Genomic DNA, 24921 nt, shown 5'->3' with positions numbered 1-24921 from the left:
TCCATTACCCCTCCCACCCCCTCTACCTTGTCCATCATTACTTTAATCTTCTCTCTCACTTCACAGTTGGCTCCATTTCTGCCCTTTCTCTCCACACAGGACTCCTCAGTAAGCCCATGTTTCAACTTGGAGGTTTTCCATACTCAGAACAGAGCCAAGAGCATAGGTGGCCCCAAGAAACAGCGGATCAGTTGAGTGAACATAGCGTCAACTTTTGGTCGGCCTCTGGATGCTGGACTCTGATTCCAGACCTCTTCACATCCTTTGAGACAGAGTCACTGTCTCATTCCCTTTAGCACTGTCAGGATAATGACTGAGTCTCTAGCTGGAGTCAGCAAATCTTAAGGAGAAGTTTTCTTTTGGTCCCATCAGCACTCAGTGAAGAACAGCTCCGATAAGCTCTGATCAGCACCCTCGAGCGGACAGCTCCCTCCGCCACGGGTTTGGAGGTCTAGCGAGTTTGGAGGTCTAGCCGGTTAGTAGGTCTGGTGGGTTAGGAGGTCTGGCGGGCTTCCTGACCAACTCTTGCTTTTCGAATTTACCGGGGCATGAACGCTGTTCCTAAGTCCTCGCCCATCAACCCCCACGGGCCGTCCACCTCCCAGGAGCACTGCACACCGCCGTAACTAGAGGCGCGCAGACCCGGGCCGCCTTGGTCCTGACTCCTGGGTCTACCGCACCCATCCCCCCCACCCCACCCCCCCCCCGCGCCATCTCTTTGGCTCCTGCAGAAACCTTTGGTCTACCAGCGTCTCTGCTTCCACCTATCCCTTCTCGCCTGTTTCTCGCTAGGACCACGCAAGCCGCACGCCAGCTCTCCCGACCAGAATCTTACCACCACTACCACCGCTAGTACCACCACCTCGCATCCCGCATTTCCCCCACCCCCCGCTCGGCTCGACCCCCCCATTCCTCCGCCCCCACCTCAGGCCCCGCCCTGAGCCACTCCCTCCCCTCACCCCTGCGGCGCGGCTCGCTGCCGCGGTGTCCTGGCAGGGCGCTGAGGTGTGTCGCCGACGGGTGTCGCAGGGCGTGTCACGAGGTGAGTGGGGAGACAGAGGCCGCGGAGCCTGAGCACCAAGGGCGCGCGGTGCTCCTCACCCCTCCCCCTAGCTGCCGGCCGGCGGTTCCTGGGAAGATGGCGGATCGCGCGGAGATGTTTTCTCTCTCAACCTTTCACTCGCTGTCGCCTCCCGGCTGCAGGTACGCATTCGGCGGGTCTCATCTTCACGTAGGTCTCTCCGGATTGCCACCCCACCCCATTGACTTCAATCACCCAGGCCTGGGCGCCTTCTTGGTTTACAGGCCTCTGACTGATGCTCCCATCCCCCACCCTGGGCTCTGGGTCCCTCCGTGTTTGCTCCTTGTCGCCCGGACCCAATGGCACCCCCCCAACCTCCACACACAGACAGACACACAGACACACATTCACTTTTCCCGTTGAGATACCGAACCGCACCCAGTCAGGGGCGATGACCTAGCAAGGGTGGGGTCTGTGGATTGACCCTTTGAGGGATTTTTAGGCAGGGTGCTCAGGACCTACTCTGCTACTGGCAGTGTCCTTTTGGCCTTGCTATGTCTCCTTCCATAGAGGATAGGGCCTGGCCCCTAACCCCCCCCCCCCCAGGACAGCAGAGACTGAAATCAAGCTTGAAGCTCTGGGGGTGAGATGGGGAAGTTGGGATTGGAGGGGGCTGGATCTTTGGATGTAGGTAGGCCTGTTCTGTAGGAGTGAGTGGGGAAACAAGCAGAACAGCTGGACCCCTTCCTCTCCTGTTGTCGCAGCTCCCCCTCCCCCTGTTGGTTCAAGGTGTCTCCCCTGAGGCTGAAGCTGTGACCCACAGGGGCTGGGAGCTCAGCTGAAAAGGAGTGGGAGGGGTTTGTGGAGGGATGCCTCCTCTGGGCTCATTTGCGGTGGTGGAGGAGGGGACCCAGGAGAGAGCAGTGCCTGGGGTCAAAATGAGATGGCTTTAGTGTTGGGGTCCATGGGAGCTGGACACTTCCCATCAACGTCCTCAGGCTCAGCCCTCAGGCCAGGAGCCTAGTTCAGGTGGCTCTCTGACCCTGCATTCTCTTCAGGCCTCCCCAGGACATAAGCCTGGAAGAATTTGATGATGAAGACCTGTCTGAGATCACGGATGACTGTGGCCTGGGCCTTAGCTACGACTCGGACCACTGCGAGAAGGTGTGTGGGATCTGAGCAAAGATGAGGTCCATATAGACTCAGTTTCCCTAGCATTCCTGGGGGCTCCATGCCCCCCCCAAAGTCCTCTGCTCTTGCTGATAGCCCCTTGGGGTTGGTCTTCTTTCCGAACATGATGTAGGCCGTTCGGAAGGCCTTTTCCGGCAGATCTCCCCAGCATAGTGCCACAAAAGGAGGTGTGCACTTTTGCTTGGGTGCTTCTGTCCTCAGATCACTCCCCGACAAAGATCTAAACACTCCAGTTCCTACCAAAACCCAACCTCTTTGGCCTCCTCCAATCTCATCTCCCTCTAAAATCTTTCCCCTTCAGCCCCTCTGCGTCTATGCTTCCATTTCTGTTTGTTTTGAGGAAATGCCATGTGTCTAGGGCGTGGGGGAGGGGGCTTACAGGCATTGAGAGCAGAGCCAGATAGCAGCCCCACCCCCACCCCAACTTTCAGTTTAGTGGGAGTGGGTGGGGGATTCCCCCCCACTACAAGTGAGAAATAGGCATCACTCACATGTCAGTGGCCAGGTTCCAACTGGACACAAAGTGTGACTGGGGGTGGGGGAGTCCAATCCAGACTGAGGGAATCAGGAAGACTTTCTGGAGGAAATGTCATTCACGGAACCCTGAGGTTAGCAGGAAGCAGGCAGATGGGGTTAGGTAGGAGGCTGTGGGAGAGAGGAGTTGCCAGCAGAAAGACTAGCTATGCCAAAGACCCCGGGGTTGGTACAGCCTTGGTGAATCATCATAGCGATGTCTTCTGTTACTTATTGATGATGTTCCCACGGGTGAGTACCCCAGTACAGAGGGTGGAGTCCTGATGGTCTTACAGCCTGGTGTCAAAGCCACGCGCTGCGAATGGATTAAAATGCTACAAAAACAGCGGACCGTCTGTGTAAATACGGTGGGGTTTGGGGGTGATTAAAGCTGGGGGGGCGTTAGTTGTCGTTACTGTGAGAATGTCTCGGACTTTGTGCCCTTCCCAGAAGTACAGTGATCGATATTTGTCTGAAGCATATTTTCTTTCTTAATCAAACAGCCCTCACTCTGTTGATGGGGTACAGTGAACTGGAAGGAACTCTCCAGTTTCCTGCTTTCCCCTCTTCTGGTGCCTGGGATTCCAGGAGACCTGCTGTACTCTGGCCCAGCCCTGTCTTGTCCCTCCTTTCTGCAGGACAGTCTCTCCCTGGGTCGCTCAGAGCAGCCACACCCTATCTGTTCCTTCCAAGATGATTTCCAGGAGTTTGAGATGATTGATGACAACGAGGAAGAGGAAGACGAGGAGGAGGAGGAAGAGGAGGAAGAGGAGGACGATGGAGATGGGGAGGGCAAAGTAGGGGGAGGACCTGGTTCACAGGCACTTGCTGGAGAGTCCCTTATTCCCTCTCCTTCCCTAGAGGAGTCCCACAAGCTCCGACCCACCTCTCTCCACCTGACTACACTTGGAGCACAGGTGAGCTTCCTGAGACGTACAATACTAGAGTTGAGTTTGGAGCCTCCGTAGCAGGCCCTTTCTTCTCTTTATTGACGGAGTGGTCCTCAGCTATACCAATTTGTCCTCCTACCTAGGACTCCCTCAACAATAACAACGGAGGCTTTACCTCTGCACCCCCATCCTCCTGGCAGGAGACAGTGCTGCGTTCGCCAGCCCAGGAGCCCCTTAAAGGTGAGCGATGGAGGCTGTTAGGAGCCCAGTGGAAAAGGGAGGGAAGGGAGGAATGGCTGGTTGCCTGAAGGAGGCAGTAACCCAACTCTCTGCCCTGCAGAGCTACCAGCCCCTCTCCTGCCAGCAGAAGAGGAACGCCACGAGGTACAGTCCCTTGCACGCCCTGGTTGTGACTGTGAAGGGAATCAGCCCCCGGAGCCACCAGCATCAGGTGGCGCTTCTCCTTCCTCTGATCCTGGCATCGAGGCTGACTTGAGAAGCCACTCTAGTGGAGGCCACGAAGGTGGCCGGCGAAGCAGCCAGGAGCTCTCATCACCTGGCTCGGACTCTGAGGATGCAGGAGGCGCACGCCTAGGGCGCATGATCTCGTCCATTTCCGAGACGGAGCTGGAGCTGAGCAGTGACGGTGGCAGCAGCAGCGGCCGCTCATCACACCTCACCAACTCTATCGAGGAGGCTTCGTCCCCAGCCTCAGAGCCTGAGCCCGAGCCACTACATGAACCTCCCCGCCGCCCTGCCTTCCTGCCTGTGGGCCAGGATGACACCAACAGCGAATATGAGTCGGGCTCTGAGTCTGAGCCTGACCTGAGTGAGGATGCTGATTCGCCCTGGCTGCTCAGCAACCTGGTGAGCCGCATGATCTCTGAGGGCTCCTCGCCCATTCGTTGCCCTGGCCAGTGCTTATCTCCTGCACCACGCCCGCCAGAAGAGGCTGCTTCAAAGGCCAACCCGGTACCCCAGGACTGCCAAGACCCTGAGGCAGTAGCAGGGCCCCACGTAGAGTTGGTGGACATGGACACCCTTTGCGGGCCACCTCCGCCGGCCCCTGCAGCACCTCGGCTTGGCCCAGCGCAGCCTGGGCCCTGTCTTTTCCTTAGTAACCCAACACGTGATACCATCACCCCGCTTTGGGCCACACCGGGACGCACTGCCCGCCCTGGCCGTTCCTGCTCTGCTGCCTGCTCGGAGGAGGAGGAGGATGACGAGGAAGAGGAGGAGGAGGAGGATGATGCTGAGGACAGCGTGGTTCCCCCTGGCTCCAGGACTACAGGCTCTACTGCGCCGCTGGATGCCTCCCTGGTGTACGATGCAGTTAAATACACGCTAGTGGTGGATGAGCACACGCAGCTGGAGCTGGTGAGCCTGCGGCGCTGTGCAGGCCTGGGTAACGACAGTGAAGAGGACAGCAGCTGCGAGGCCAGTGAGGAAGAGGTGGGAGCGACGTTACTAGGCAACGACCAGGTGCCAGAGGATGCCTCTCCCGACAGTCCCGACCTCACCTTCTCCAAGAAGTTCCTCAATGTCTTTGTCAACAGCACATCTCGTTCTTCCAGTGAGTGGGAAGTAGGGAGATGTGGGGTGGCCCCAGGGGAAGAAGTGCTATCCTGGCCCCAGGTCCCCCAAAGTGTCCAGAAGGCCTTAAATACTAGAGGTGGTCAAATCTGGACCATTCATTTCCCCCTCCCTAGAACAATAGCCAGTGTTCATCTCCGAGTGGCAGGGAGTCAGCTCCTAGCGGGTTGCTCTTTCTTTCTTGACTTAGGATGCCCAAACTATTTGTTGTAGGGAGGGGATTTGGCTCCAGCCCAAGGCCAGACCTTCCAGTACTTTGCTTTCTCCATGGCATTCCTGACTCTCCCCATCTCTGTCTCTCTTGTCTGTCTATCAGGCACTGAGTCCTTTGGTCTTTTTTCCTGTGTGGTCAATGGGGAGGAGAGAGAGCAGACACATCGGGCTGTCTTCAGGTACATTAATGCCCCCCCCCCCCGTCCAGTCTACAGATCTCTTAGGACACTTCTGTACACGACATATCTCAGCCAGTGTGGTCTCATTCCACCTTTCACCTGACCTCAGGTTCATCCCTCGACATCCGGACGAACTAGAGTTAGATGTGGACGACCCAGTGTTGGTGGAAGCCGAAGAGGATGACTTTTGGTTTCGTGGCTTCAACATGCGGACTGGCGAGCGTGGAGTGTTCCCTGCCTTCTACGCCCATGCAGTACCTGGTCCTGCCAAGGACCTGCTGGGTAAGATTCCACCTACAAGAGGAAGCTTGCCACCACAGACTTCCCCCTAGATCACCCTCTGATTATGTGACTTCCTTTCCTTACCCCCCACCCCCAACCCCAGGGAGCAAGCGGAGCCCTTGCTGGGTGGATCGATTCGACGTGCAGTTCTTGGGCTCCGTGGAGGTACCATGTCACCAGGGCAATGGTATCCTGTGTGCAGCCATGCAAAAGGTGAGTGTGGAGATGGTGTCAGGCACAGGCTGGGGGCCCACCTGAATGTCACTCCAATCTCACAGGGTGGTACAGCTCCAGTGGCTCCAAGCCTTCTTGAAGGGGAGATGTTATATATAGGACTGGCTCTCAAGCGTGATTCAGAAAGCCTGCCCAGAGCAGGGCGAAACAGCTGTCTCTTTTACCTTGGGTTCTATTGGTCAGTTCAAGTAAAGCTTTTCCCCTCTGCTGATTCCTCTTCCTTTCCTTCTGAAATTAAAATCAGCACTCGGGTCCTCTTCCCTGGGAATCCCTTGGACAATTATCAGGACCTCCTGGTCTGCCCAGCAGAAGCCGAGCCTGATGTGCCCTAGGTAGCAGGACAGGCCAGATCTGTAGCAGAGAACTCCCGCCCGGTTTTGGGGGTCAGACAGTGAGGTGGATGGAAGTGTGGGCAGAACAAGTTCTTGGCACCTGAACCAAGAGAAGCTGCCTGTTTGGAACAGAAGAGAGGCAAGCTAGGTACCGTGGTGACTAAATGATGGCCAAGGTCATCCCTTTGTCTTCCAGAATTGTCTCTGGGGCCCTTAGGTGCCAAGAGTATGAAACAATCTAAAATGAACAGAGGCATGGAGAGAGGGAGGGAGGGAGAAAGGGAGGGAGGGAGGGAGGGAGAGAGGGAGAGCATGAGCCCATGATGGGTCCCTTAAGGCCCCCTTCCCCACCTTCTTCTCTGACTTCTCCCTCAGATTGCCACAGCCCGGAAACTAACGGTCCACCTGCGCCCTCCTGCCTCTTGTGACCTTGAGATCTCTCTGCGGGGGGTCAAGCTGAGTCTGAGTGGAGGAGGACCTGAGGTGGGAATATGACAGACTGGGGACCAGAGGGAGGCTTGGAGGTGGTGGTGGGGTAGTTCAAGCCAAGGAAAACTGTGGGGAAGGGACATCAAGGAGGCATGGCGTAGGAGTGGCCACAGGCTTTCCCTAGCCAATTGGGACGATTCTTCTCGCTTCCAGTTCCAGCGCTGCAGCCACTTCTTCCAGATGAAGAACATCTCATTCTGTGGCTGTCATCCCCGAAACAGCTGGTAAGAACTTACCTGCTCGTCCCTGTATTCCTTCAAATGTCACCAAGGGCCTGTTCTCCAATCCCCGCCCACCCTTAGCGCTCCGCCCATACCGATACGATACCCAATCCCTGAGTGTCAGGCTAGATGCTGGTCCAGCTGCAGTCCTATAGAGATGCATCAGAATCCACCCCAGTTCCACTACCCGGAGTCCTAAGGAGGCTTTGATGGGTGGATGGATGGTTCATTTGCGTTACTATGAAGTAGGTGGTGGCTGAGGGGTCTCTGGCCTGTCCTGTCTGTGTATGGTCAGGGATACACGGTATTAGGTATTAAGATCACAGACAGTCTCCCTTAGCTGCCACAGACGGATCGTGCCCTTGGGCAAGATACTAATGCTCTCCTTGCTTGGTCTCTATCGGTCGGTACGCGTACCTCAGAGAACTATTATGAAATGTGTGAATGAGTACAAATGCTTAAGATGGGGCCCTAATAATAACTTATAAAACAACATCTGGTGGGTATAGGGCAGTAGATCTAATTAGCCGCAGTTTGGATCTGGAGCCTAAAGCTGCCGGTCTTGGACAACAGTTGCTATTATCAATAACGGTATTAATGGGGTGCCCACGGCTAGGTCAGTGCTCCGACACCCACGTTGTCAATGTCCCCACAGCTATTTTGGCTTCATTACCAAACATCCGCTGCTAAGTCGCTTTGCCTGCCACGTCTTTGTGTCCCAGGAGTCTATGAGACCAGTGGCAAGGAGCGTGGGGTAAGTCGGAAGATGGTGCCGGGGCCCAGGGGAGGATGCAGGGTGTGGAAAGGCTCAGGTGCACGAAAGGGCGGGGCAGGCCAGTAGGTTGCTAGGAAGAGTGCTGTGCGGACGTAGTTGCTACTCAGGACAGTAGCGCGCGGCTGGGGAGAGCACTGAGCTAAACACTGCTGTCTCCATCTTTGCAGCCGGGCCTTCCTGGAGTACTACCAGGAGCACCTGGCATTTGCCTGCCCCACAGAGGATATCTACCTGGAGTAGCCCCCACCTCCCTCAGCTCCCGGCTACACAGCTCTGGGTATCTCAAGGCCACCAAGGCTTGAGCAAGGACTGGATTGGGGACATTTGGAACCTTCCATTGTGGGAGTCTCTGGGCTGGGAACTTTCCTCCTCTATCCCCCAGTTCATGGCTTTTGGGAGCTGTTGGGGAGAGGAGCCTCAGCAGCCATAGTTTCCTTCCGATGCATCTTTTTCTCTCTTGTCCTAATCTGTCCCATTCCTCCGACTGCCTCTCCTCTGTCTCTCGCCCCTCTCTGTGCCCGTAGACCTTGCTCTTTGCTCTCTCTTTTGGAGTTAGAACCTGAGGGAGGGGAATAGGTTCCAGGAAACCGACAGGAAGTGAGGAGGTTCCCCGGTGTTCCCTCCTGCCCTTCTCTTGTGATTTATAAATGAATTTTAATTTTTATAGTGAATCTCAAGGGATCATCCCACCTTTGATCACAGGAAGGGATCCTCGCCCCCAATTCACAAGGAGCTCGGGAAGGAGGGGGACGGGTTTCTAAGAGAACCTTAGGGTAACTAGATGATTCTTGATGCTCACCCAAAGCCCCCAATGCTGCTAGGAGGTGGGCACCCCCAAAGGGTGCTCCCCACAGGTCATCTGCTTTTGCCGCTAACACCCCTGCAGTTCAGCGAGGAGTGAGTATCTGCCCTGCGTGCGCCACCTGCTGTGTACGTGGGCCCTGCCCACGGCATCAATAAACTCTGCTTGGTGTGACCATGGCTGTTCTTAAGGTGGTGCCCAGGTGGGGTCCAGGTCTCAGGTACTCCCTGTGGCAATGGAAAGGGAGGACCCAGGGTGAAGGGGTTATGGGAGGAGTCTTCAGTGCCTTCTGAAGTCCTGTTGAGGGCAGATCACTGCATGCTATGCTAGAGCCTTGCTAAAGGTGGTGTCTGGAGGACCTTACAGACATTTACTCCAAAAGCGCTTGATTTCCTGCAGAGATAGCCCAGGCCTAAAAGCACTGGCCACAGACCCTGTGTTTTTCCTACGTGAGGTATGGGGAAAGGGGTGGCTCAGATCATGATTGTGGGAGTGGTGGTTGTAGTGTGTGTGTGTGTGTGTGTGTGTGTGTGTGTGTGCCACAAACAACTTGAAAAACAATGTGTGGGTCTCACAAATTGGTATTTTAAAAAAAGTCTTACACAGTAAGCCAGAGGAAAAAATAACTGACTTTAAAAAACAAGCAAATGAAACAATGTGCCTGTAGGTGACTTGAGATCCTCACCAAGACTCTCTCCTGGGACCCCCGAGTGACTCCAACCTCAGGGGAATGATCCTTATGACAGTAGGTTCCCCCTGACCTTAAGCAATACTACAGAAAAAGAACAGGTGAAGGTTGTGAGCAATGCAGTGAACAAAGGGGTATTTTGAGAATTTGCTACACACACACACACACACACACACACACATACACACACACCCATACACACATACCCATACACACACACCCACACACACACCCACACACACATACACACACACACACACACACACACACACACACAAAACAAAACATTGTCTTAGCCTGGTGTGGTAACACATATGTAACATCCAAGAACATTGGTGACTGAGATAGGATAACTGTGAACTTAATGCCAACCTAGGCTATATGATGTGATACTGTGCCCCCCTCCAAATCCCTCCCCCCACACAAAGAGTAGTAACTATAAAACTCATCTTTACTTAAAGGTTACTTCGGTGTGCCAACAAACAAACAAAAAATATTCACAGTGTATGTGAATATCAGGGACGAAGACCAGTTGCTGTGGAATTGTCAGTTTTTAGCTCGTGTGCTTGGCGAACATCCCAAGTGTCCAGGAAAGTCTGTAAATATCTTTCTGCTACTTAGAGATGCTGTAAGAGGCAGACAGCCACTTGGGGGCAGTGTGAACCTGTACCCCTGTGCTGGGTGATGGAGGCATGGCCTCCAGACCTACACAGCTTTGCAGAAGAGACTGTTCCACCTCCAGTTCCATATCCTTTCTGCCCTGTATCCATCCCAGGGTCCAGCCTTCCTCCCCTGACCCTCCATGGCTCTTTGGTTTTTCATATGATTAGCATTTTTCCTCCAGTCTGGCAATTAGGACAGCTGTGGGACATGCTTGGTGGCCTTTCCTTGCTGCTTTCCTCCTACCTCTCTGGTTGACCCACAAGTCCTGTCCTGTCTTGTCCTGGGTTCTTCCTCCTGGCTGGCAAGCATAGGGAATAGTTTAGTAATCTGGGACTCTGCTTGGTCTGGGCTACACCCCTCTTCTAATAATGCACTTGGCAGCCTGAGATCTCTACCTGCATGCACTATGCACATACATTCCTCTCCAGTGTACCTAGCAAACCTGTTGGTAACCTAGGAAACCCCACCCACTGCACTGAGATGCACATGTATTCCACTTTGAAAAGTGGGATAAGTTTCTCCTTCCCTTAAGGATTACTAAATTTTAGACCCTATTCAGTCATATTACAGTTATGTCCAGTATCAGAATGGGGAGACTGTTTGGTGTGAACTGGATTGGGGTGCATGTGCATTAAGGCAAAAGATTCCGTAGATGAACCTTCTAAGGGAGCATTTCCCATTTACCACTTTACACCTATGCATAGTTAGTTATGCATAGTTAGTCATGCATATAATTAAAACAAGATGCATTATGGGAAGGGACCTGTGCACTGGACAGAGGGTTTCTGTATTCCAAGCTTGCCCTTCAAAATAGAGAACCACCCAAACTCGCCAATAGTATCTCCTCCTTCCATTTAGTTTCCATAAAAGAAGCCTCTAGGCAACAACCTGGAGCCCTTGAGCACAGCATCTTCACTCATATGACCCTTGGTCACTCTTGACAGCATATTTGTCCTGTACTGTCGGTTTGCTTCGAATAAAACTAACCTGGATTATAAGGTGTGTGCTTATTTCAGTTTCTCACATCAGATGCCAAGAGCCTGAAGAGACCCAGTGCAGACCAAGACCACGGTAATAGCTTTGTACCTCCCATGAGTGCAGCTCTGTCGTGTTGCCCATTAAGTCCCAGCTCCAGCCAACAGCACAACTGCTCCCAGAGTCAACCAACCAGTCGGTCACTGGGCTAGTGCTGAGAAAGATTACTCATAAAGGATCCTGTGTCTGCTCAGGGGACACCACATACACTTTGAACTAAAGTTTGAATTTATAAGAGGACCACCCCCCCCATATTCATTTGTGTTCTGTGTTTTACTTTTTTGTTCTTTCTTCTCCTCCTCCTCAATCACCTGAACCTCGGGGCTAAGGAGAAACCAGATTCCTCTTGCCACCCTCACCTCCACCTTACCACCCTTCAGTTTGTCTCTGGTCATCACCACCCTCTTGATGTAGATCGAGTTGCCTCCAGTTTCCTCCCCCACCTTTGTACAAAAATACAGCCTGCTGGGTAGGTCACTGGCCTTAAATGGGTACCAATTCCTTTTAGATCTCAGCCTGGTCTACCCACACTCCTCTCCAGCTCCCTAATGCTCCCCTGCTACTACCAGTGTTCTGGGAACACCTGCTGCCAGTACCTGTTTGTTGCTCGGCAACCATTCCCCTGGGCATTAGGAGCCCTGAGCCTTGGGTCACCTGCTTATTTCCTTGTTGCTGCAATACACTAGGTCCTCCAGGCGGTGCAGCACCTGGCTTGAAGCAAAAACCTCAGAGCTCTGTGGAATACTTCTAACTCTTGTCTTAGGTTTTTACTGCAGTGAACAGGCACCATGACCAAGACAACTCTTACACGGACAACATTTAATTGGGGCAGGCTTACAGGTTCAGAGGTTCAGTCCATTATCATCAAGGCGAGAGCATGGCAGCATCTAGGCAGGCATGGTGCAGGAGGAGCTGAGAGTGCCACATCTTCATCTGAGGGTTGGCTTCCAGCTAGGGTGAGAGTCTTAAAGCCCAGGCCCACAGTGATGCACCTAGTCCAACAAGGCCACACCTCCTCCAAGGCCACACCTCCTAATAGTGCCACCCCCTGGGTCAAACATACACAAACCATCAGACTCTGGTACTCTTACTTGTGGAAGCCTAGCTCAAGAGAAGCACCCTAAAAAAAAGTTTTCAACAAAGCACAAGATATGTTGATTTATATTCCCACTTAAGTTACTGAAGGTAGGCTAGATCGTGGTTCAAGGTAAAATGTGTGCCTCTCTGCATGAAGCCTTGGGTTCAGCTTCTAGCACCACACAAATGCAAACAACAAAACAACAAACAAACAAAAGCATACAAGCAATTGACCACTGAGCAACAGGATTTACCAAACTGAGGTATATCTACACAATTGGAATATTAAGACAATATGAAAAATATGCTTGTAAATATTTTTAATAAAATCATGTAATAGTATTAAGAGAGAATTAAACATAGTTTGTTAGAGACTGTGAGTTGAAAACTACTGAGAAGAGATTTTAAAAATAACAGTTGAAGCCAAGGGAAAGGCTGAAAAACACATTGCTTTCATTTATTAAAAATGTTAAGGGCTAGAGAGATGGCTCAGTGGTTAAGAGCACTGACTGCTTTTCCAGAGGTCCCGAGTTCAAATTCCAGCAACCACATGGAGGCTCACAATCATCTGTAATGGGATCTGATGCCCTCTTCTGGTGTGTCTGAAGACCTCTACAGTGTACTCACATACATAAAATAAATATATATATATCTTTAAAAATGTTTTAAGCTCTGGCACACTTCAATCCCAGCACTCAGGAGGCAGAGGCAGGTGGATCTCTGAATCCAAGGCCAGCCTGGTCTACAGAGTGAATTTCAGGATGGTCAGGATTATGAAGAGAAACCCTGTCTTGAAAAATGAAAAAAGGAATCTTTTTAGGGACTAGTCAGCTAGGTAGTATGAAGGAAGTCAGAGCAGGAACTCGGGGCAGGAACTGAAGAACTGTGGAAGGATGCTAGTTACTCGCTTGCTCCTCTGCTTATACAACCCAGGGCCACCTGCCCATGGTGACACTGTCCACCTCTGTGGCCTGGGCCCACATCAATCACTAACCAAGAAAATGCACACAGACTTGCCCACAGGCCAATCTGGTGGAAGCATTTTCTCAACTGAGATTCCGTCTTCCCGAGTGACTCTTGACTTGTGTCAAGTTGATTAAAAACCCAGCCAGGACACCTTGTAAATAAAGAATTGTGACCCTCCCCTCCTCTTCTACCATGGAATGTTAGGACCTATCTTATCTCACGAAGGTAATTGGAACTGCTCTGATTTTGAGGAGGGAGTGGCCATGTCTTGTGTGGAAGAAAGAGCTTCCCACCAGTTCACACTGGGATGCTCTCTGTTAAAGCTTATTCAGTTCGGAGTACTCCAAAAGGTGGTCATACTGTCCAGATATGGCTCTTCCTCAGAAAGGCCCTTTTTCTAAGATAAGGAAGCAGGTTTCCAAGGCCTTTGTCCCTCTGTCCTGTATATAGCACTTAACTCCAAACCTTCTGTTAATATTGAACCAGTGTGCTTGGCTCCTCCGGCTTCTTTTACCAGGCTCAGCGGTTCAATATTAACAGAAGGTTAAGCATCTGCTAGGAGTAGGAGGCCAGGGTGTGAGTGTTTACTTTCCTCCTGTGTCAACGAATATTCTATGACCACAACCAACCGGCAGAAATGTCTTTAAAAAAAGGAATTTATTGAGAGGATACTGGGGTCAAGGGAATGAAGGGCAAAAGCCACTAAAAAAGGTTTGACTTTGAGGGATTGGTGGGTACTATCTAGCTCTGCTAGGGGACAGTTGAAGCGTGGGAGTAGAGATACACTTTCTGCAATGGGCTGAAGTCCACACAGGGAATCTGGAGCTCTTGAGGTGGGCAGACTCTGGATACTCAATGGCTAATGTACCTCTTGGTCCAATTTGTTGCAGTGTCTGCAGGGTGGCGAGGATTGTGGAATCATGAATCTAATCACTTCCCAATTTCCCTTCTCTCCTGGGCCTGGGAGTGTAGCAGCTTGGATGACCCTAGAGTCTTTCTTCCTCATGTTCATTCCTCCCAAGGAGGCTGTCTGAGAGGGAGGACCCAGCTCTCTCTCTCTCCTAGGAGTGTGCTTACAAGACTACTTCATGAATGGATTATGTAGGATCCAACAGTATCCGTGATTAGCAAGTGGTACCCTGGCCTCTCATGGCATCATTCATATACTTCCTCCCACAAAAGGTCAGAGTGAGGCTGGAGTGTCTTCCTTCATTATTGATGGGTAGACAGGACTTTTTGGCTCCTAAAGGGAGTGTTCATAGTGACTCAAGGGTTAGCCCTGAATGAAACTACAGGGGTTAAATAATTTAACATCATAAAGAAGGTTTGGGACTGTGTTCCCAGACTAAGGTTACTGAGTGTCTGACTCTGATGATACATTGCTACTTGCAAAAGTATCTAGTTCTAGGAATACCAATGGACCTGGGCCACCCATCCCAAACGCCAGTTACAAAAAGGTAAGTAGAGAAGGATTTTATCACTTGTTGCCATGTTGTATAGAGCAAAGAGGTTCTATAATCTTGAGGCAGTCTTCAAGAGGCTGAAAGGAACCTGAGATTGTATAGAAAAGGGCAATGAACGGGGGTGGGGTGGAGAGTTTACATAAAGGAAGAGTCGATCTTGGTCAGTTATTTCAGTTTTGGTTCTGTAAGGGATTCTGAGAACAATCTGATTTCCATAAGATTCTCCAGGGTGCAACCTTGCTATCAGAGGTAGTCGCTCTCCTTTGAGGGGTGGTCTGTCTTGCAAGGCTAAACTGTTGTCTTGGGGATGGTTTGAATCCCTTGATGTAAAGATGTTTAGCAAGCAGTTTTAATCAGTCTTGCCATTCCAGTACACAAGTTAAAGGTAAAAAAAAAATAGAGTCAGAGAAGGACAAAATGGAGTTAGCTCAGTGACTTGTGCCCTCTTTGAAAACCACTTTTGTAATTAAGAACATTCGGATAAGAGAGAATTGAATAAAACGCCATTCCACGAAACCGTTTCTTCTGCTCCCCCTTCTGGTCACTTGAGGAACTGCATGGAAAGGACAGTTTGGGCTCCTAGGGAAAGATGCTGCCACCCCCACACCCGACCCCCATCCACCACCTCAGCATAGAAATGATAGAGATGTCCTTTGATGGCACCTTACTTCAGAACCGAACAGAAAACATGGTGAAATCGGAGTCTTGTCAGGACAGAATCTGGGAGCTGTGATAGCTGAGGCATGTATGAATGAATGTGTGTATATATTTAACTGCATGTGTGTTTGTGTGCATGTGCCTGTGTCATCCATGTGTGAACATACCTGTAACCTATATGCATGCATTTGTATAAATATATACGTTATGCCTGTGTGAATGTGTGCACACATGTAGCACATGTGTGTGTGTATAGGTATGCCTGTGCATTTGTGTGGTCACATGTAAACACACACAAGTGTGCCTATGTGAGGATATGTTACAGTAGGCTAAAATGATGAGAAACAAGCACTTATGCATGCATATGCATCATAGCAAAGACACATTTGCAGCTAAGCTGTCTGGCCAACTCCTACACCAAGATTATTGCTTCGAGGGACTGCTCCATGTTTTATTAAAGTGTAGTTCACAGAGCAGTATAATATGGAAATCCTGAGTGTGTAGATTGACTGCCTTATTTACACAGGTGCTTCATGCCAGCCCTATTCAGGCTGTAGCACCCCCAGGTTTCCTATTGTCTGTCTAGACAATACCCACACACCACACTCTGTAAGATTCCACGGTCTCCAGAGCGCTGGAGTCTCCTGTGCAGCTCGAATCCCTGTGTTAAGCTCATTCCTATCCTTTGAAGACACCTTGCTTCAGCACAGGGTGTGATGGGGCCAGCACTAAAATATACCCTGTACCACTGAAAGAATGGAACAGAAGCTCTTCCCAAAGGCTGTACCCGGGTGCCGGTATTTACCGGTTTTCACGGAAGACTGGTTGTTGTTTTTAAATGTGACATGTGGGTAACCCATCGGTTTCAGTTCTATCTTCACCTTGAACTGTGTGTCAATCATCTGGGACCACTCCTCCGCTTAGACAAGCGATGGTTCTTGCTGGATAGCCCCAAAGAAACCTCTACCTGTGTGCGGACCCTGGAGTGTGCTCAGGGCAGTTTCTCAACCAGATAAGAGGTTATGGAAGAGATATATATGGGGACTGGAGATGTGGAGGACCCTAAGCAAGCATCTGGTACCACAAGGTGTTTCCTCCTCACAACGTGAACATCATGCACTCCATTGGGGTCTCGTTTCTGCAAAGCTACATCAGCTGTGAGTGATCAATGGCTCACCAGCAGAAACATCAACGTACTTTTAAAATGTGATGCCCTCCAGGCAGGCAGCTGGACAAACTGGTTTAATAATTGCATGTTTCCATTTGGGACCAGCAACATTGCTAACATTAGGCATTCGCCCAGATTATCCCAACCTTTCTCTACCAGAACTCCTTTGTCTCATGCCACTCCTGGACCAATTACTGTAACGTAACAGATCAGACTGGTCACCATCCTAATGGAGACAGGCTGTATGCTTGCCCTCCGGAAGCCCGCCCCATTGAAAAAAGGCAAAAATAGTTTGCTAGAGATATTGACACACTCGAAGGGTACCGTTCTAGTGTGACCAATACTGAGGAGTACCTGAGACATATTATATATCTATCTATCTATCTATCTATATATATATATATATATATATATATATATATAGAGAGAGAGAGAGAGAGAGAGAGAGAGAGACGCGCCAGCACGCTATGCCATGAATTACAGGCAGTCAAAAGTTTCTTTCTATAGAGGTTAACATGTTAACATCTGGGGCAGAATATTGTCAGCAGAGAGATCACCCAAGCCAGCTTGCAGTGGGCTCAAGGAAATGGTGGCTCACTGAAGGAGTTGGAATTTGAACATGGGAGACTCCAACCTAATAGGTTTTGTTTTGTTTTGTTTTTTTTTACATATATTATTATTGTTGTTGCTTGCCTGTGTGTGATGCACGTAAGCTCATATGTGTGGGCCATAGAGCATATGTGGAGGTCAGAACACAACTCTGGGGATCTGGTTCTCTTCCTATCTTGTTGAGGCAGGGTCTCTCTTATTTCAACCACGCTGTGTGCTCCAGGCTGTCCGGTCTGCAAGATTCTGGACAATTCTCCTGCCTTCTTTTCCTATCTCCCCTGAGAATGTTGGGGTTACAGATGTGGGGCACTCTATCTGGGCACTATATATTTTTCATGTAAGTGTCTGAGGATTGAACTCAAGTTGCCAGGTTTGCATGGTAAACACTTTCCCCCAGAGTCATCTTGTTTGTCCCTGATGGATGTTTTTAAAAGATTACTTTGTAGACAACTTTTTTTTTTTTTTTTTTTTTTTTTGGTAGAAAATTAGATAGGACTTGAAGTATGCACAAAGGAGAAACGCAGAGTGTGGGAGGCAGGTAAGTCCCCTGGGGTGGTCTCAGGAGCTGCTAATGGTCCTTCCTGGAATGATGAGTTGATCACCTCATTCCTGATGACCGATTTCTTTAAGAACCACAGTAGCCGGTTCCAGGGCCTCTAACAGTGCTTCTTGAGGAAAACCTGTTTTCCAGGGGCTTTGCATCTTTAGGCTCTTTCTGCCCTCACCACCCCTCCCTTAACAGTTCCTGACACTCAATGGGCATGTCCATTCACAGAAACTCACTGCCGGTTTCTGTGAATGGACATGCCCATGCTTTTGTTACGTGCCCATGGACACATGCAGATCACCAGGGTGGAAAACATTCCAGGCCCTGGATGCCTGGGTTCAAATCCTAGCTCAAGCTCTTTCCGGTAAGGGGGCATCGGCCTTTGACGGGTCCACAGGATTCTCTAAGCTTCCATGTCTTTGTCTGTAGCACAGCAAAATAGCACTGATTTCAGAGTTACCACAAGGACTAGATGAATTAGCACGCCTGCAAGTCTCAGCTGATGTTATTACATTACCAGATACAAACTACACACTTGTCCCCATCCCTCTGGCGAGCCATCACATGCTCAGGGTAGGGCTAGGAGTCCTGGGCTACCCTTGAGGGACCCCTGTGATTTCTTCAGTTCCCTCAGGACTGAGAGTCTGGGCAGTGGCAGCAGACTGGGTGGGGAAAGCAGCTCGGCTGACAACAGATTTGTAGGGTGGGATCCTCGCCCTTGGCTATCTGGCTGGGGCCGAAGGTCATAGCTGCGTCATACTGGGCCTTGAGCAGCTCAATGTACTTCAGAGCCTGGAGCACTTCTGGGGAGACCTCTTCCATACTTTCCAAAAGATTGTAGTTCTCACCGGGGTCCTTAGACAAGTCGTAGAGCAGCGGGGGCTCGTGAGCCGTCAGCCGGTTGGAGGCATGACAGGCCGGGTCTGAAGTGGTGTCGCTGTGGGTGGAGCCTGGGGAGGGGTCGGCGTTTTTACTCGAGAAGGGGGCAGAGGACAGAGAAGCTGGGGTTCAGCAGGGTCAGAGAGGGGAAGCCAGGGAGAGAAGCAAGTTACCCTGTGTGAAGAAGTGAGCCTTGTATTTCCCATTCCGAACAGCAAAGACTCCACGGATCTCGTCTGGGTAGGGCGGGTAGAAGAAGACAGACTTCCGTGGGCTCTGAGGGAAAAGTTAGGATGACAGGGTAGGAGCGACCTCGAAAAGCTCTTGTGTAACGACCTGGTTGTGGACTCCCCCTTTAAGTCATGCAGGATCCCGAGAGTGATACTCAGAGTGTACTCGTCAAAGGAAGCGTGGTGGACTCTCTTGTCCAGATTCATACCTAAAGGAGGACCAGCATGGGGCGGTGGAGTCGGTGTCAAGGGATTATTGGCCTTACCTTGCCTGTGCCTAGCAGCACGGGGCTGATGTCAACACCATCCAAGGTGATGTTGGGCAGCGGAGCCCCGGTCAGGGCTGCCAGGGTGGGAAGCAGGTCCAGAGAGCTGGCCAGCTCGTGGGTTACACCTGTGGACAGATGACTGTTTGGCCGCTCAGTTCACCAACAAGGCTATGGAGATGGGGCCAAGGGTCTACAAAAAGAGGGCCAGAGGACTGACCAGGAGTAATGTGACCTGGCCAGTAGGCCAAGGCAGGTTCTCGGACACCACCTTCAAAAGTTGTTCCTTTCCCACATCTCAAGAGGCCGGAGCAGCCGCCATCGGACATCCGCATCAATTCAGGACTGGGGCACAAAAGGAAGTCATCAGTAGCGAGAGACTAAGGGGCCTGACCCATTGCTGGTGACCATTGGCTCCATATCTTAAGGTATTTAATCTCGTCTATTCTCTTCCTTGTCTACCTGGACAGTAACTCTGTGTACCCGTGGCTCCCGGTGGAGGTGACCCCATGGATCACCATAATGTGGCTAGCGGACTCCCTCCAACCTTTTATACAACCTTCAACAAACAGCTCGGGTGGACAGACCCTGGAGTCCTGGCCTACGCTAAAGCAGTGAGCACCCCTTGCTCTGGCTCCTACCCGTTATCTGCAGTAAAGATGACCAGTGTCTCTCCCAGGAGACCTAGGTCCCCCACGGCTGTCATCAAGGCCCCCACAGCTCCGTCCAGCTCCATCAAAGAGTCCCCAAAGGGCCCACGGCCCGAGCGCTTGGTGAAGCTTTCTCCGCTGAACTGAGGGTAGTGGGTGTGCTGGGGGGGGCAGAGACTGGAGTCAGCACGGGGTACAGGTCTTGGGCAGCCAGGGGGCGGGGCCAGCGTCACTCACATGGGAAGCGTAGTACAGGAAGAATGGTCGGCCCTGGCGCTGGGCATCAGCCATGAGGTCTCGGGCGAAAGACACATACCGGGCCTCTAGTCCAGGCAGCCAAGGGGGCTGGGCCTCCACAGTCAGGTTGGCCAGCAGCGGGATAGGAACTAGGCCTTGGTCACAGCCGCCGCTGCAAGGGATGTCTGGTGGGAAACAGGTCAGGTTCTGACAGGGACCCTGAGGGAGAGGAGAGCAGAGAGCAGTTCCTGTGAGGGAGAGGTCTGGCTATGGGTTAGGGTACAATTGGCATGAGGGATTGGGGCAGGGTCAGCAGAGGGTCCAGGTGTTTTGTACCTGGTCATGGGAATATGGGATGCCCAGGAATCGATGGAAGCCCTGATGTGGGGGCAGGAAGACCCCTTCTGGCCCCACTCCAAGATGCCACTTGCCAGCCATCCCTGTAAGATAGCCTCGAGCAGCCAGAACTTCTGCCAAAGTCACCTCTTCCAAGGGCAGACCCCCTTGGGAACTGGGCCCCAGAACTCCAGGGTACATGCCTGATCGAACTGGGAGCCGGCCAGTCAGGAGGGCAGCCCTGTAGTACAAGCCACATAATCCTTAATCTGTGAGTCCCACAGGGACGAACACAGAGAGAAGAGGGAGGATTGTGGACACCCCCACGGAGAGAAATGGGATGAGCAGGGGGAGGGGAGGAGTAAAGGCCCCTCACTCACCGAGATGGTGTGCATAGAGACACAGGCACATAGAAATCTGTGAACCGTAGTCCCCCTGCAGCCAACTGATCCAGGTTGGGGGTGGTAGAACTGGGGTGCCCATAGGAGCCGAGGTCCCCATAGCCCAGGTCATCAGCAAAGATCAGCACGATGTTAGGTGGGCTGGCAGTGCTTAGGCCTGCAGCCAATGCCAAAAAGAGGGTCCCCAGGGTCCCCATGGCAGGGATACAGACAGGCCTGTGTCCCCAGACCCTTGGTAGGGAAGGCAGACCGATTCCAGCAGGTTCGTTCCCTGAGCGCCCAGGCCAGCCCCCCACCTGAGGTCCCAGGCCTGAGCCCTCCTCCTCCCCTGAGCCCCCAGACCCAAATACTCCGTCTGTCTGTCTTTCTGAAGCTCCAGCGAATCTGTCAGAACTCGGAAGGGGGTGGTCTGGGTTTTAACTCCACAGAGCCCCTAAGGGACCAGGGCTTCTTTAACTTCACGCGTGGGGATCTGACCCTGTTCACCCCAAGGTGCCAAGCACAGGCTTGGGATCAGGAGCAGACGTCACTGTCACTTCACATTGACCCGGGAGGCTCCGGCGCCATAGGACAAGGGCGGTTCGGAACTGAGGAGGAACTGGTCATAGACAGCGTCAGTCTCAGGCCGGCTGGGATACGCCCTCGGTCACGTGACACTCGGCTGCCCACAGAGAAGGGCGGGCTCTGGGATGGGGCGGTACCGAGTCGGGGCTAGATGGAGCTGGGACGGGGCGGGGCGAGGCGGGGCGGAGCTCGGAAGCCGAGCCCGTCGGGCTTGTGTGCCTATGGGACCCTTCCCAGGTTGGGCTGCTGCGGATCCGGGACCGGGGCGGGTTAGGGTGAGGCTGGAGATGGCTCGCGCGCTCCGGACCCTTCGCCGGTTGGGGTGTCCCGCGCTGGGCTTGGTAACCTTACGCTCTTTGCTCCTGCGCGGTAGGCTCGGCGGCCGAACTGCCTAGCAGTGCACCACATCAATTATCTGGCTGTCCTGCTGTGTCGCGCTTAAAGCTTGTCTGGAGTTCCTCTGGCGAATGGTGGTTTGTTTGTCTCATTTCCTCTGATGAGACACTTGAGGGATCTTTGCTGGAAAGACCTCAGCATCCCCCTTCTGAATGAGCAAAGCAAAGAGAAAAACCATGGAGTCTGACTGAAACACATCAGGGAGACAAATCGGATTGGTTGCTGGCTTTTTGCTCACAGCCACCTTTGGTGCATTTTGTGAAACACAATCTATCAAATTCTTTAAAAATCCTTTCCCTTTAACACTCGTATCTGACGTTTAAGGTTGAGGGTGTGCGTGTGTACCTGTGGTGTTAGAACTGGGATGTGTGTCTAGTTAGCGTGTGTGTCCATGGTGTTAGAGGGTGTGTGTGTGTGTGTGTGTGTGTGTGTTTCTGTCTGGTGTTTGAGAGGGGTCGTTGGGACCCTGTGTGGTATGACTTAGGTCACATTAGTATTGAGGAACTAATGGTAAGACAATGCGACTGGTTTCTAACTTTTCATTTATAAATTCTTGAATTTAACCATTATTATTATTATTATTATTATTATTTTTTTTTTTGCTCACCAGTTTTAACTGTTAAGGAAGAATAACGGATATATCCTTCAGAGGGTGGAAGGGTGGGTTCTTATTGTATTTTAACACTTAAAGGTCCCTGTGGTAACTGAACTTCCCAGATCGCCCCGCCCCCAAAAGCCCCTGACCTGAGTCACTTTTCCGGAGCAAGTCTCTTCCAGGGTATTTCCTTGCAGGTGGCTATTCTTAGGGAAGCAACTTGAAGTAACTTGTCCAGATTCTTGGCCTTTGATTCCTCCACAAGCTAGAGTAACCCTCTAAGAACTTCCTGAGCACTCAGGAAGGAAGTCACAGGAACCAGGGGGAAGATAAACAGGGTCCTGGAAGGGCCTCCCGACTACAGTAGGGGATCAGGACTGAGATTCCCCTTTGGAGATAAGACCCATTTCACCCAGTGGTCCAATACAGGCTTGGGGTTGGGTCAGGAGCAGACGTCACGTGACGCTGGGTTGAAGGTGTCCTCTAGCCCCGGCAGAAGGAGGGTGGTTCAGAAAGGAGAATAAACCGGTCGCTGCTCTTTCACTGAAGCCTTGTCTGGGTAGCTGGGATCTTCCAGATGAAATCTGCAAGAGAGCAACGTTTGAACGGCATAGACCCCAGCGATGACCCAGAAAGGAGCTGGGTCTCACTGAGGCTACTGTGGACCTCATGTGAAGTGTGGGGGTGGGGTGGGGGCAATCTTCAGTTAGTGACTCTCTTAGGGTCACATTCCAGTGGGGGTTTCTGGGCTTGTGCATGGTTGGGGGTTGCCAGCAGCCCTTCTATTTAGAGCCTGGACAGAAAGCTCTTCTGTGCCCCAGAAATCTTTGAAACTGTAATTGGAACTCTCACAGCTGGTGGGCACTGGGAATTGTAATTTGAAAGGAATCAACCAAAAGCACTTTCTTTCCGTTGCTAGCTGGGGAACTACCCTAGGACCTGCCCATTATTCTCTAGAGAGCTTGCAGTGGGGTTGGGATGTTATGCAAATTGTGGTACTTTCCCCCCACCTGGGTTCTTGAGGACTCAGGTGTGTCTACACGTGAAGGCTGCTCGGGCTCAGCTCTGACCTAGAGCCTTGGAAGACTTGGAAAGAGGTGTATGCTTGCTGCCAGCTCCGTTCAAAGCCAAGCTCTGAAGGCCAACCTGTCTTTAGAGATGTGAACTCTCTCTCTTTTAACCACAGAGCCCCAATTGGAAGTAGCCTGCTAGGAAGTGGCTTCAGATGACGCCTGGGGCATTGCTAATTTTGGACAAACGCCCACAGTTGTCCAAAGGAGCTTTGCCATGTGTGACAGGTCTTTTAGTTCTGTACCTTTGGGAAGGGATAGAAGAGGCCTCTGCATGAGGGCGAGATGGGGTGGTTGAATTGCAACAGCTGAGTTCTATGGCTGTTCTAGAACCAGCTTATGTGGGGACCTAGGACGTGTCAAGCCTACACCTTCCCTACCCTATTGCCTCTCCATAATGTCATTGTCATGTTTATGGTGCTGATCGGGACCAACAAGGGTAGTTCTACTGGAAGAGGAACTGTCTTAGGTGAGAACCAAACCTGATGAAGACCTTACCCAGATGACAATGTAGGAGTTTTGGGGTTTGCTGAAGGCAAGTTTTCAGTTGAGTTATCAAAGGACCCTAGGAGCTTTCGCCAGCCTTACACCCACCGCCTCAGGTCAAGATTAGTTCAAGTACCAGTTTCCCACCTTGGGTCAAGGCTAGGCCAAATTCCATTCTCCACTCACAGTTCTCGGGAGGAGCAGGAACATTCTTGAAAAACTGAAGAATGTACTAACTGATAGTCACCTGACCCTCTGGTCCCAGATAGAGTTCGAATGCATGCCATATGCTTGCTAGTCAACAGATTAAAAGGTCAATATACTTAGCCAATAAGTTTAAACTGTAACCTTGCTGATGTAACCTGTACCCCTAAAAAGTATAAAAACTGCTTGTTATAGCCATTCGGAGTCACCTTCCAGTCACTTGCCACGAGGGGCTGTTTGAGGATCGACCCTGACACGCCCAAAAATAAACCTCTTTCATTTGCATCAAACTCTGTTCTTGTGTCTCTCTTGGGGGATCTCCCAGTAGTTAAGACTCACTTCAAGTCTTACATTAGAATCAGGGGCCAGACTTTGTCCTTATCTCTAATGGATGGGAGAACCTTGATTAACCCCTTCAGATATACACTCAGGAAGAATAAGAATTACTGTCATACGACCAAGTAATAACCTCTGGTAATCAGCTGACCTGTGAATGACAGCTTGCTGGGCAAGTAACGAGTTTCCACATGCAGGGCCTACTATTATTGTAGTTTATAATACTATAGAAAAATGGGGGAAAAATCAGTAAGCATTTTACTAGGAATTCTAGCTTTGCTACAACAAAACTCTTCCCCAGTGCTTTCAAAGAACTAAAGAAAGCTCACAAAAAGGACCTTCAGTTCCCAAGCAGAGCCAGGTTCCAAAGTACCTACAATGCACATTAGACCTGGTAGTGATGGCCACCAGGAACCTCCACGCAGAATCAGTGTAACTGCAGTGAGGGTGAGTTGAGATGCAGCTACCACAGTATGCCGTACAAGTTCAAGGGCCTGAGACATGCAAAGTCTGGGAGATGAAGCACGAACCGGTCAATAACCAGGCCTTTCCTTCTGATAGGGCAGGACCCGTTTAAAGTGAGTCTGGAGAACAAAGAACACCAAAAATAACTCTACTGTTTTACAAGTCTTATTCAACAAAGTCTCAAAGACTAGATATTGG

General features: G+C 51.3%; 2 protein-coding genes across 2 annotated transcripts; one reads left to right on the top strand and one right to left on the bottom strand.

The window, feature by feature from the left end:
- Nucleotides 1–1138: 1138 nt before the first annotated feature.
- Nucleotides 1139–8173, top strand: MAPK8IP2 (mitogen-activated protein kinase 8 interacting protein 2; the record flags this gene model as incomplete). Its single annotated transcript, XM_080938850.1, has 12 exons — nucleotides 1139–1203; nucleotides 2080–2185; nucleotides 3364–3642; nucleotides 3759–3855; nucleotides 3956–5188; nucleotides 5525–5600; nucleotides 5710–5882; nucleotides 5986–6095; nucleotides 6824–6931; nucleotides 7091–7161; nucleotides 7814–7912; nucleotides 8101–8173. The coding sequence occupies 12 exons, from the start codon at nucleotides 1139–1141 to the stop codon at nucleotides 8171–8173; spliced, it is 2490 nt and encodes an 829-aa protein (XP_080794976.1).
- A 9399-nt stretch (nucleotides 8174–17572) lies between these two features.
- Nucleotides 17573–21181, bottom strand: ARSA (arylsulfatase A). Its single transcript, XM_080939835.1, has 8 exons — nucleotides 20587–21181; nucleotides 20207–20447; nucleotides 19871–20089; nucleotides 19625–19794; nucleotides 19204–19328; nucleotides 18984–19111; nucleotides 18661–18763; nucleotides 17573–18558 (listed from the first exon to the last, which is right to left on the bottom strand). The coding sequence occupies exons 1-8, from the start codon at nucleotides 20802–20804 to the stop codon at nucleotides 18239–18241; spliced, it is 1524 nt and encodes a 507-aa protein (XP_080795961.1). The 5' UTR covers nucleotides 20805–21181; the 3' UTR covers nucleotides 17573–18238.
- Nucleotides 21182–24921: the final 3740 nt, after the last annotated feature.

Source organism: Micromys minutus (genome assembly GCF_963924665.1).
Source record: "Micromys minutus genome assembly, chromosome: 27".
NCBI classification, from domain to species: Eukaryota; Metazoa; Chordata; class Mammalia; order Rodentia; family Muridae; genus Micromys; species Micromys minutus.
Note: the sequence above shows the minus strand (reverse complement) of the source record. Positions and strands in the feature narration are given on the sequence as shown.

What these genes read in the sequence shown, in the direction of transcription:
- ARSA (XM_080939835.1), bottom strand. Translation starts at nt 20,804, where the DNA reads ATGGGGACCCTGGGGACCCTCTTTTTGGCATTGGCTGCAGGCCTAAGC. An exon ending in TCTCTATGCACACCATCTCG is followed by an intron (nt 20,448 to 20,586) that starts GTGAGTGAGGGG and finishes CTTGTACTACAG; the next exon opens with GGCTGCCCTCCTGACTGGCC. An exon ending in TGCTGCTAGGCACAGGCAAG is followed by an intron (nt 18,764 to 18,983) that starts GTAAGGCCAATA and finishes CTTTTCCCTCAG; the next exon opens with AGCCCACGGAAGTCTGTCTT.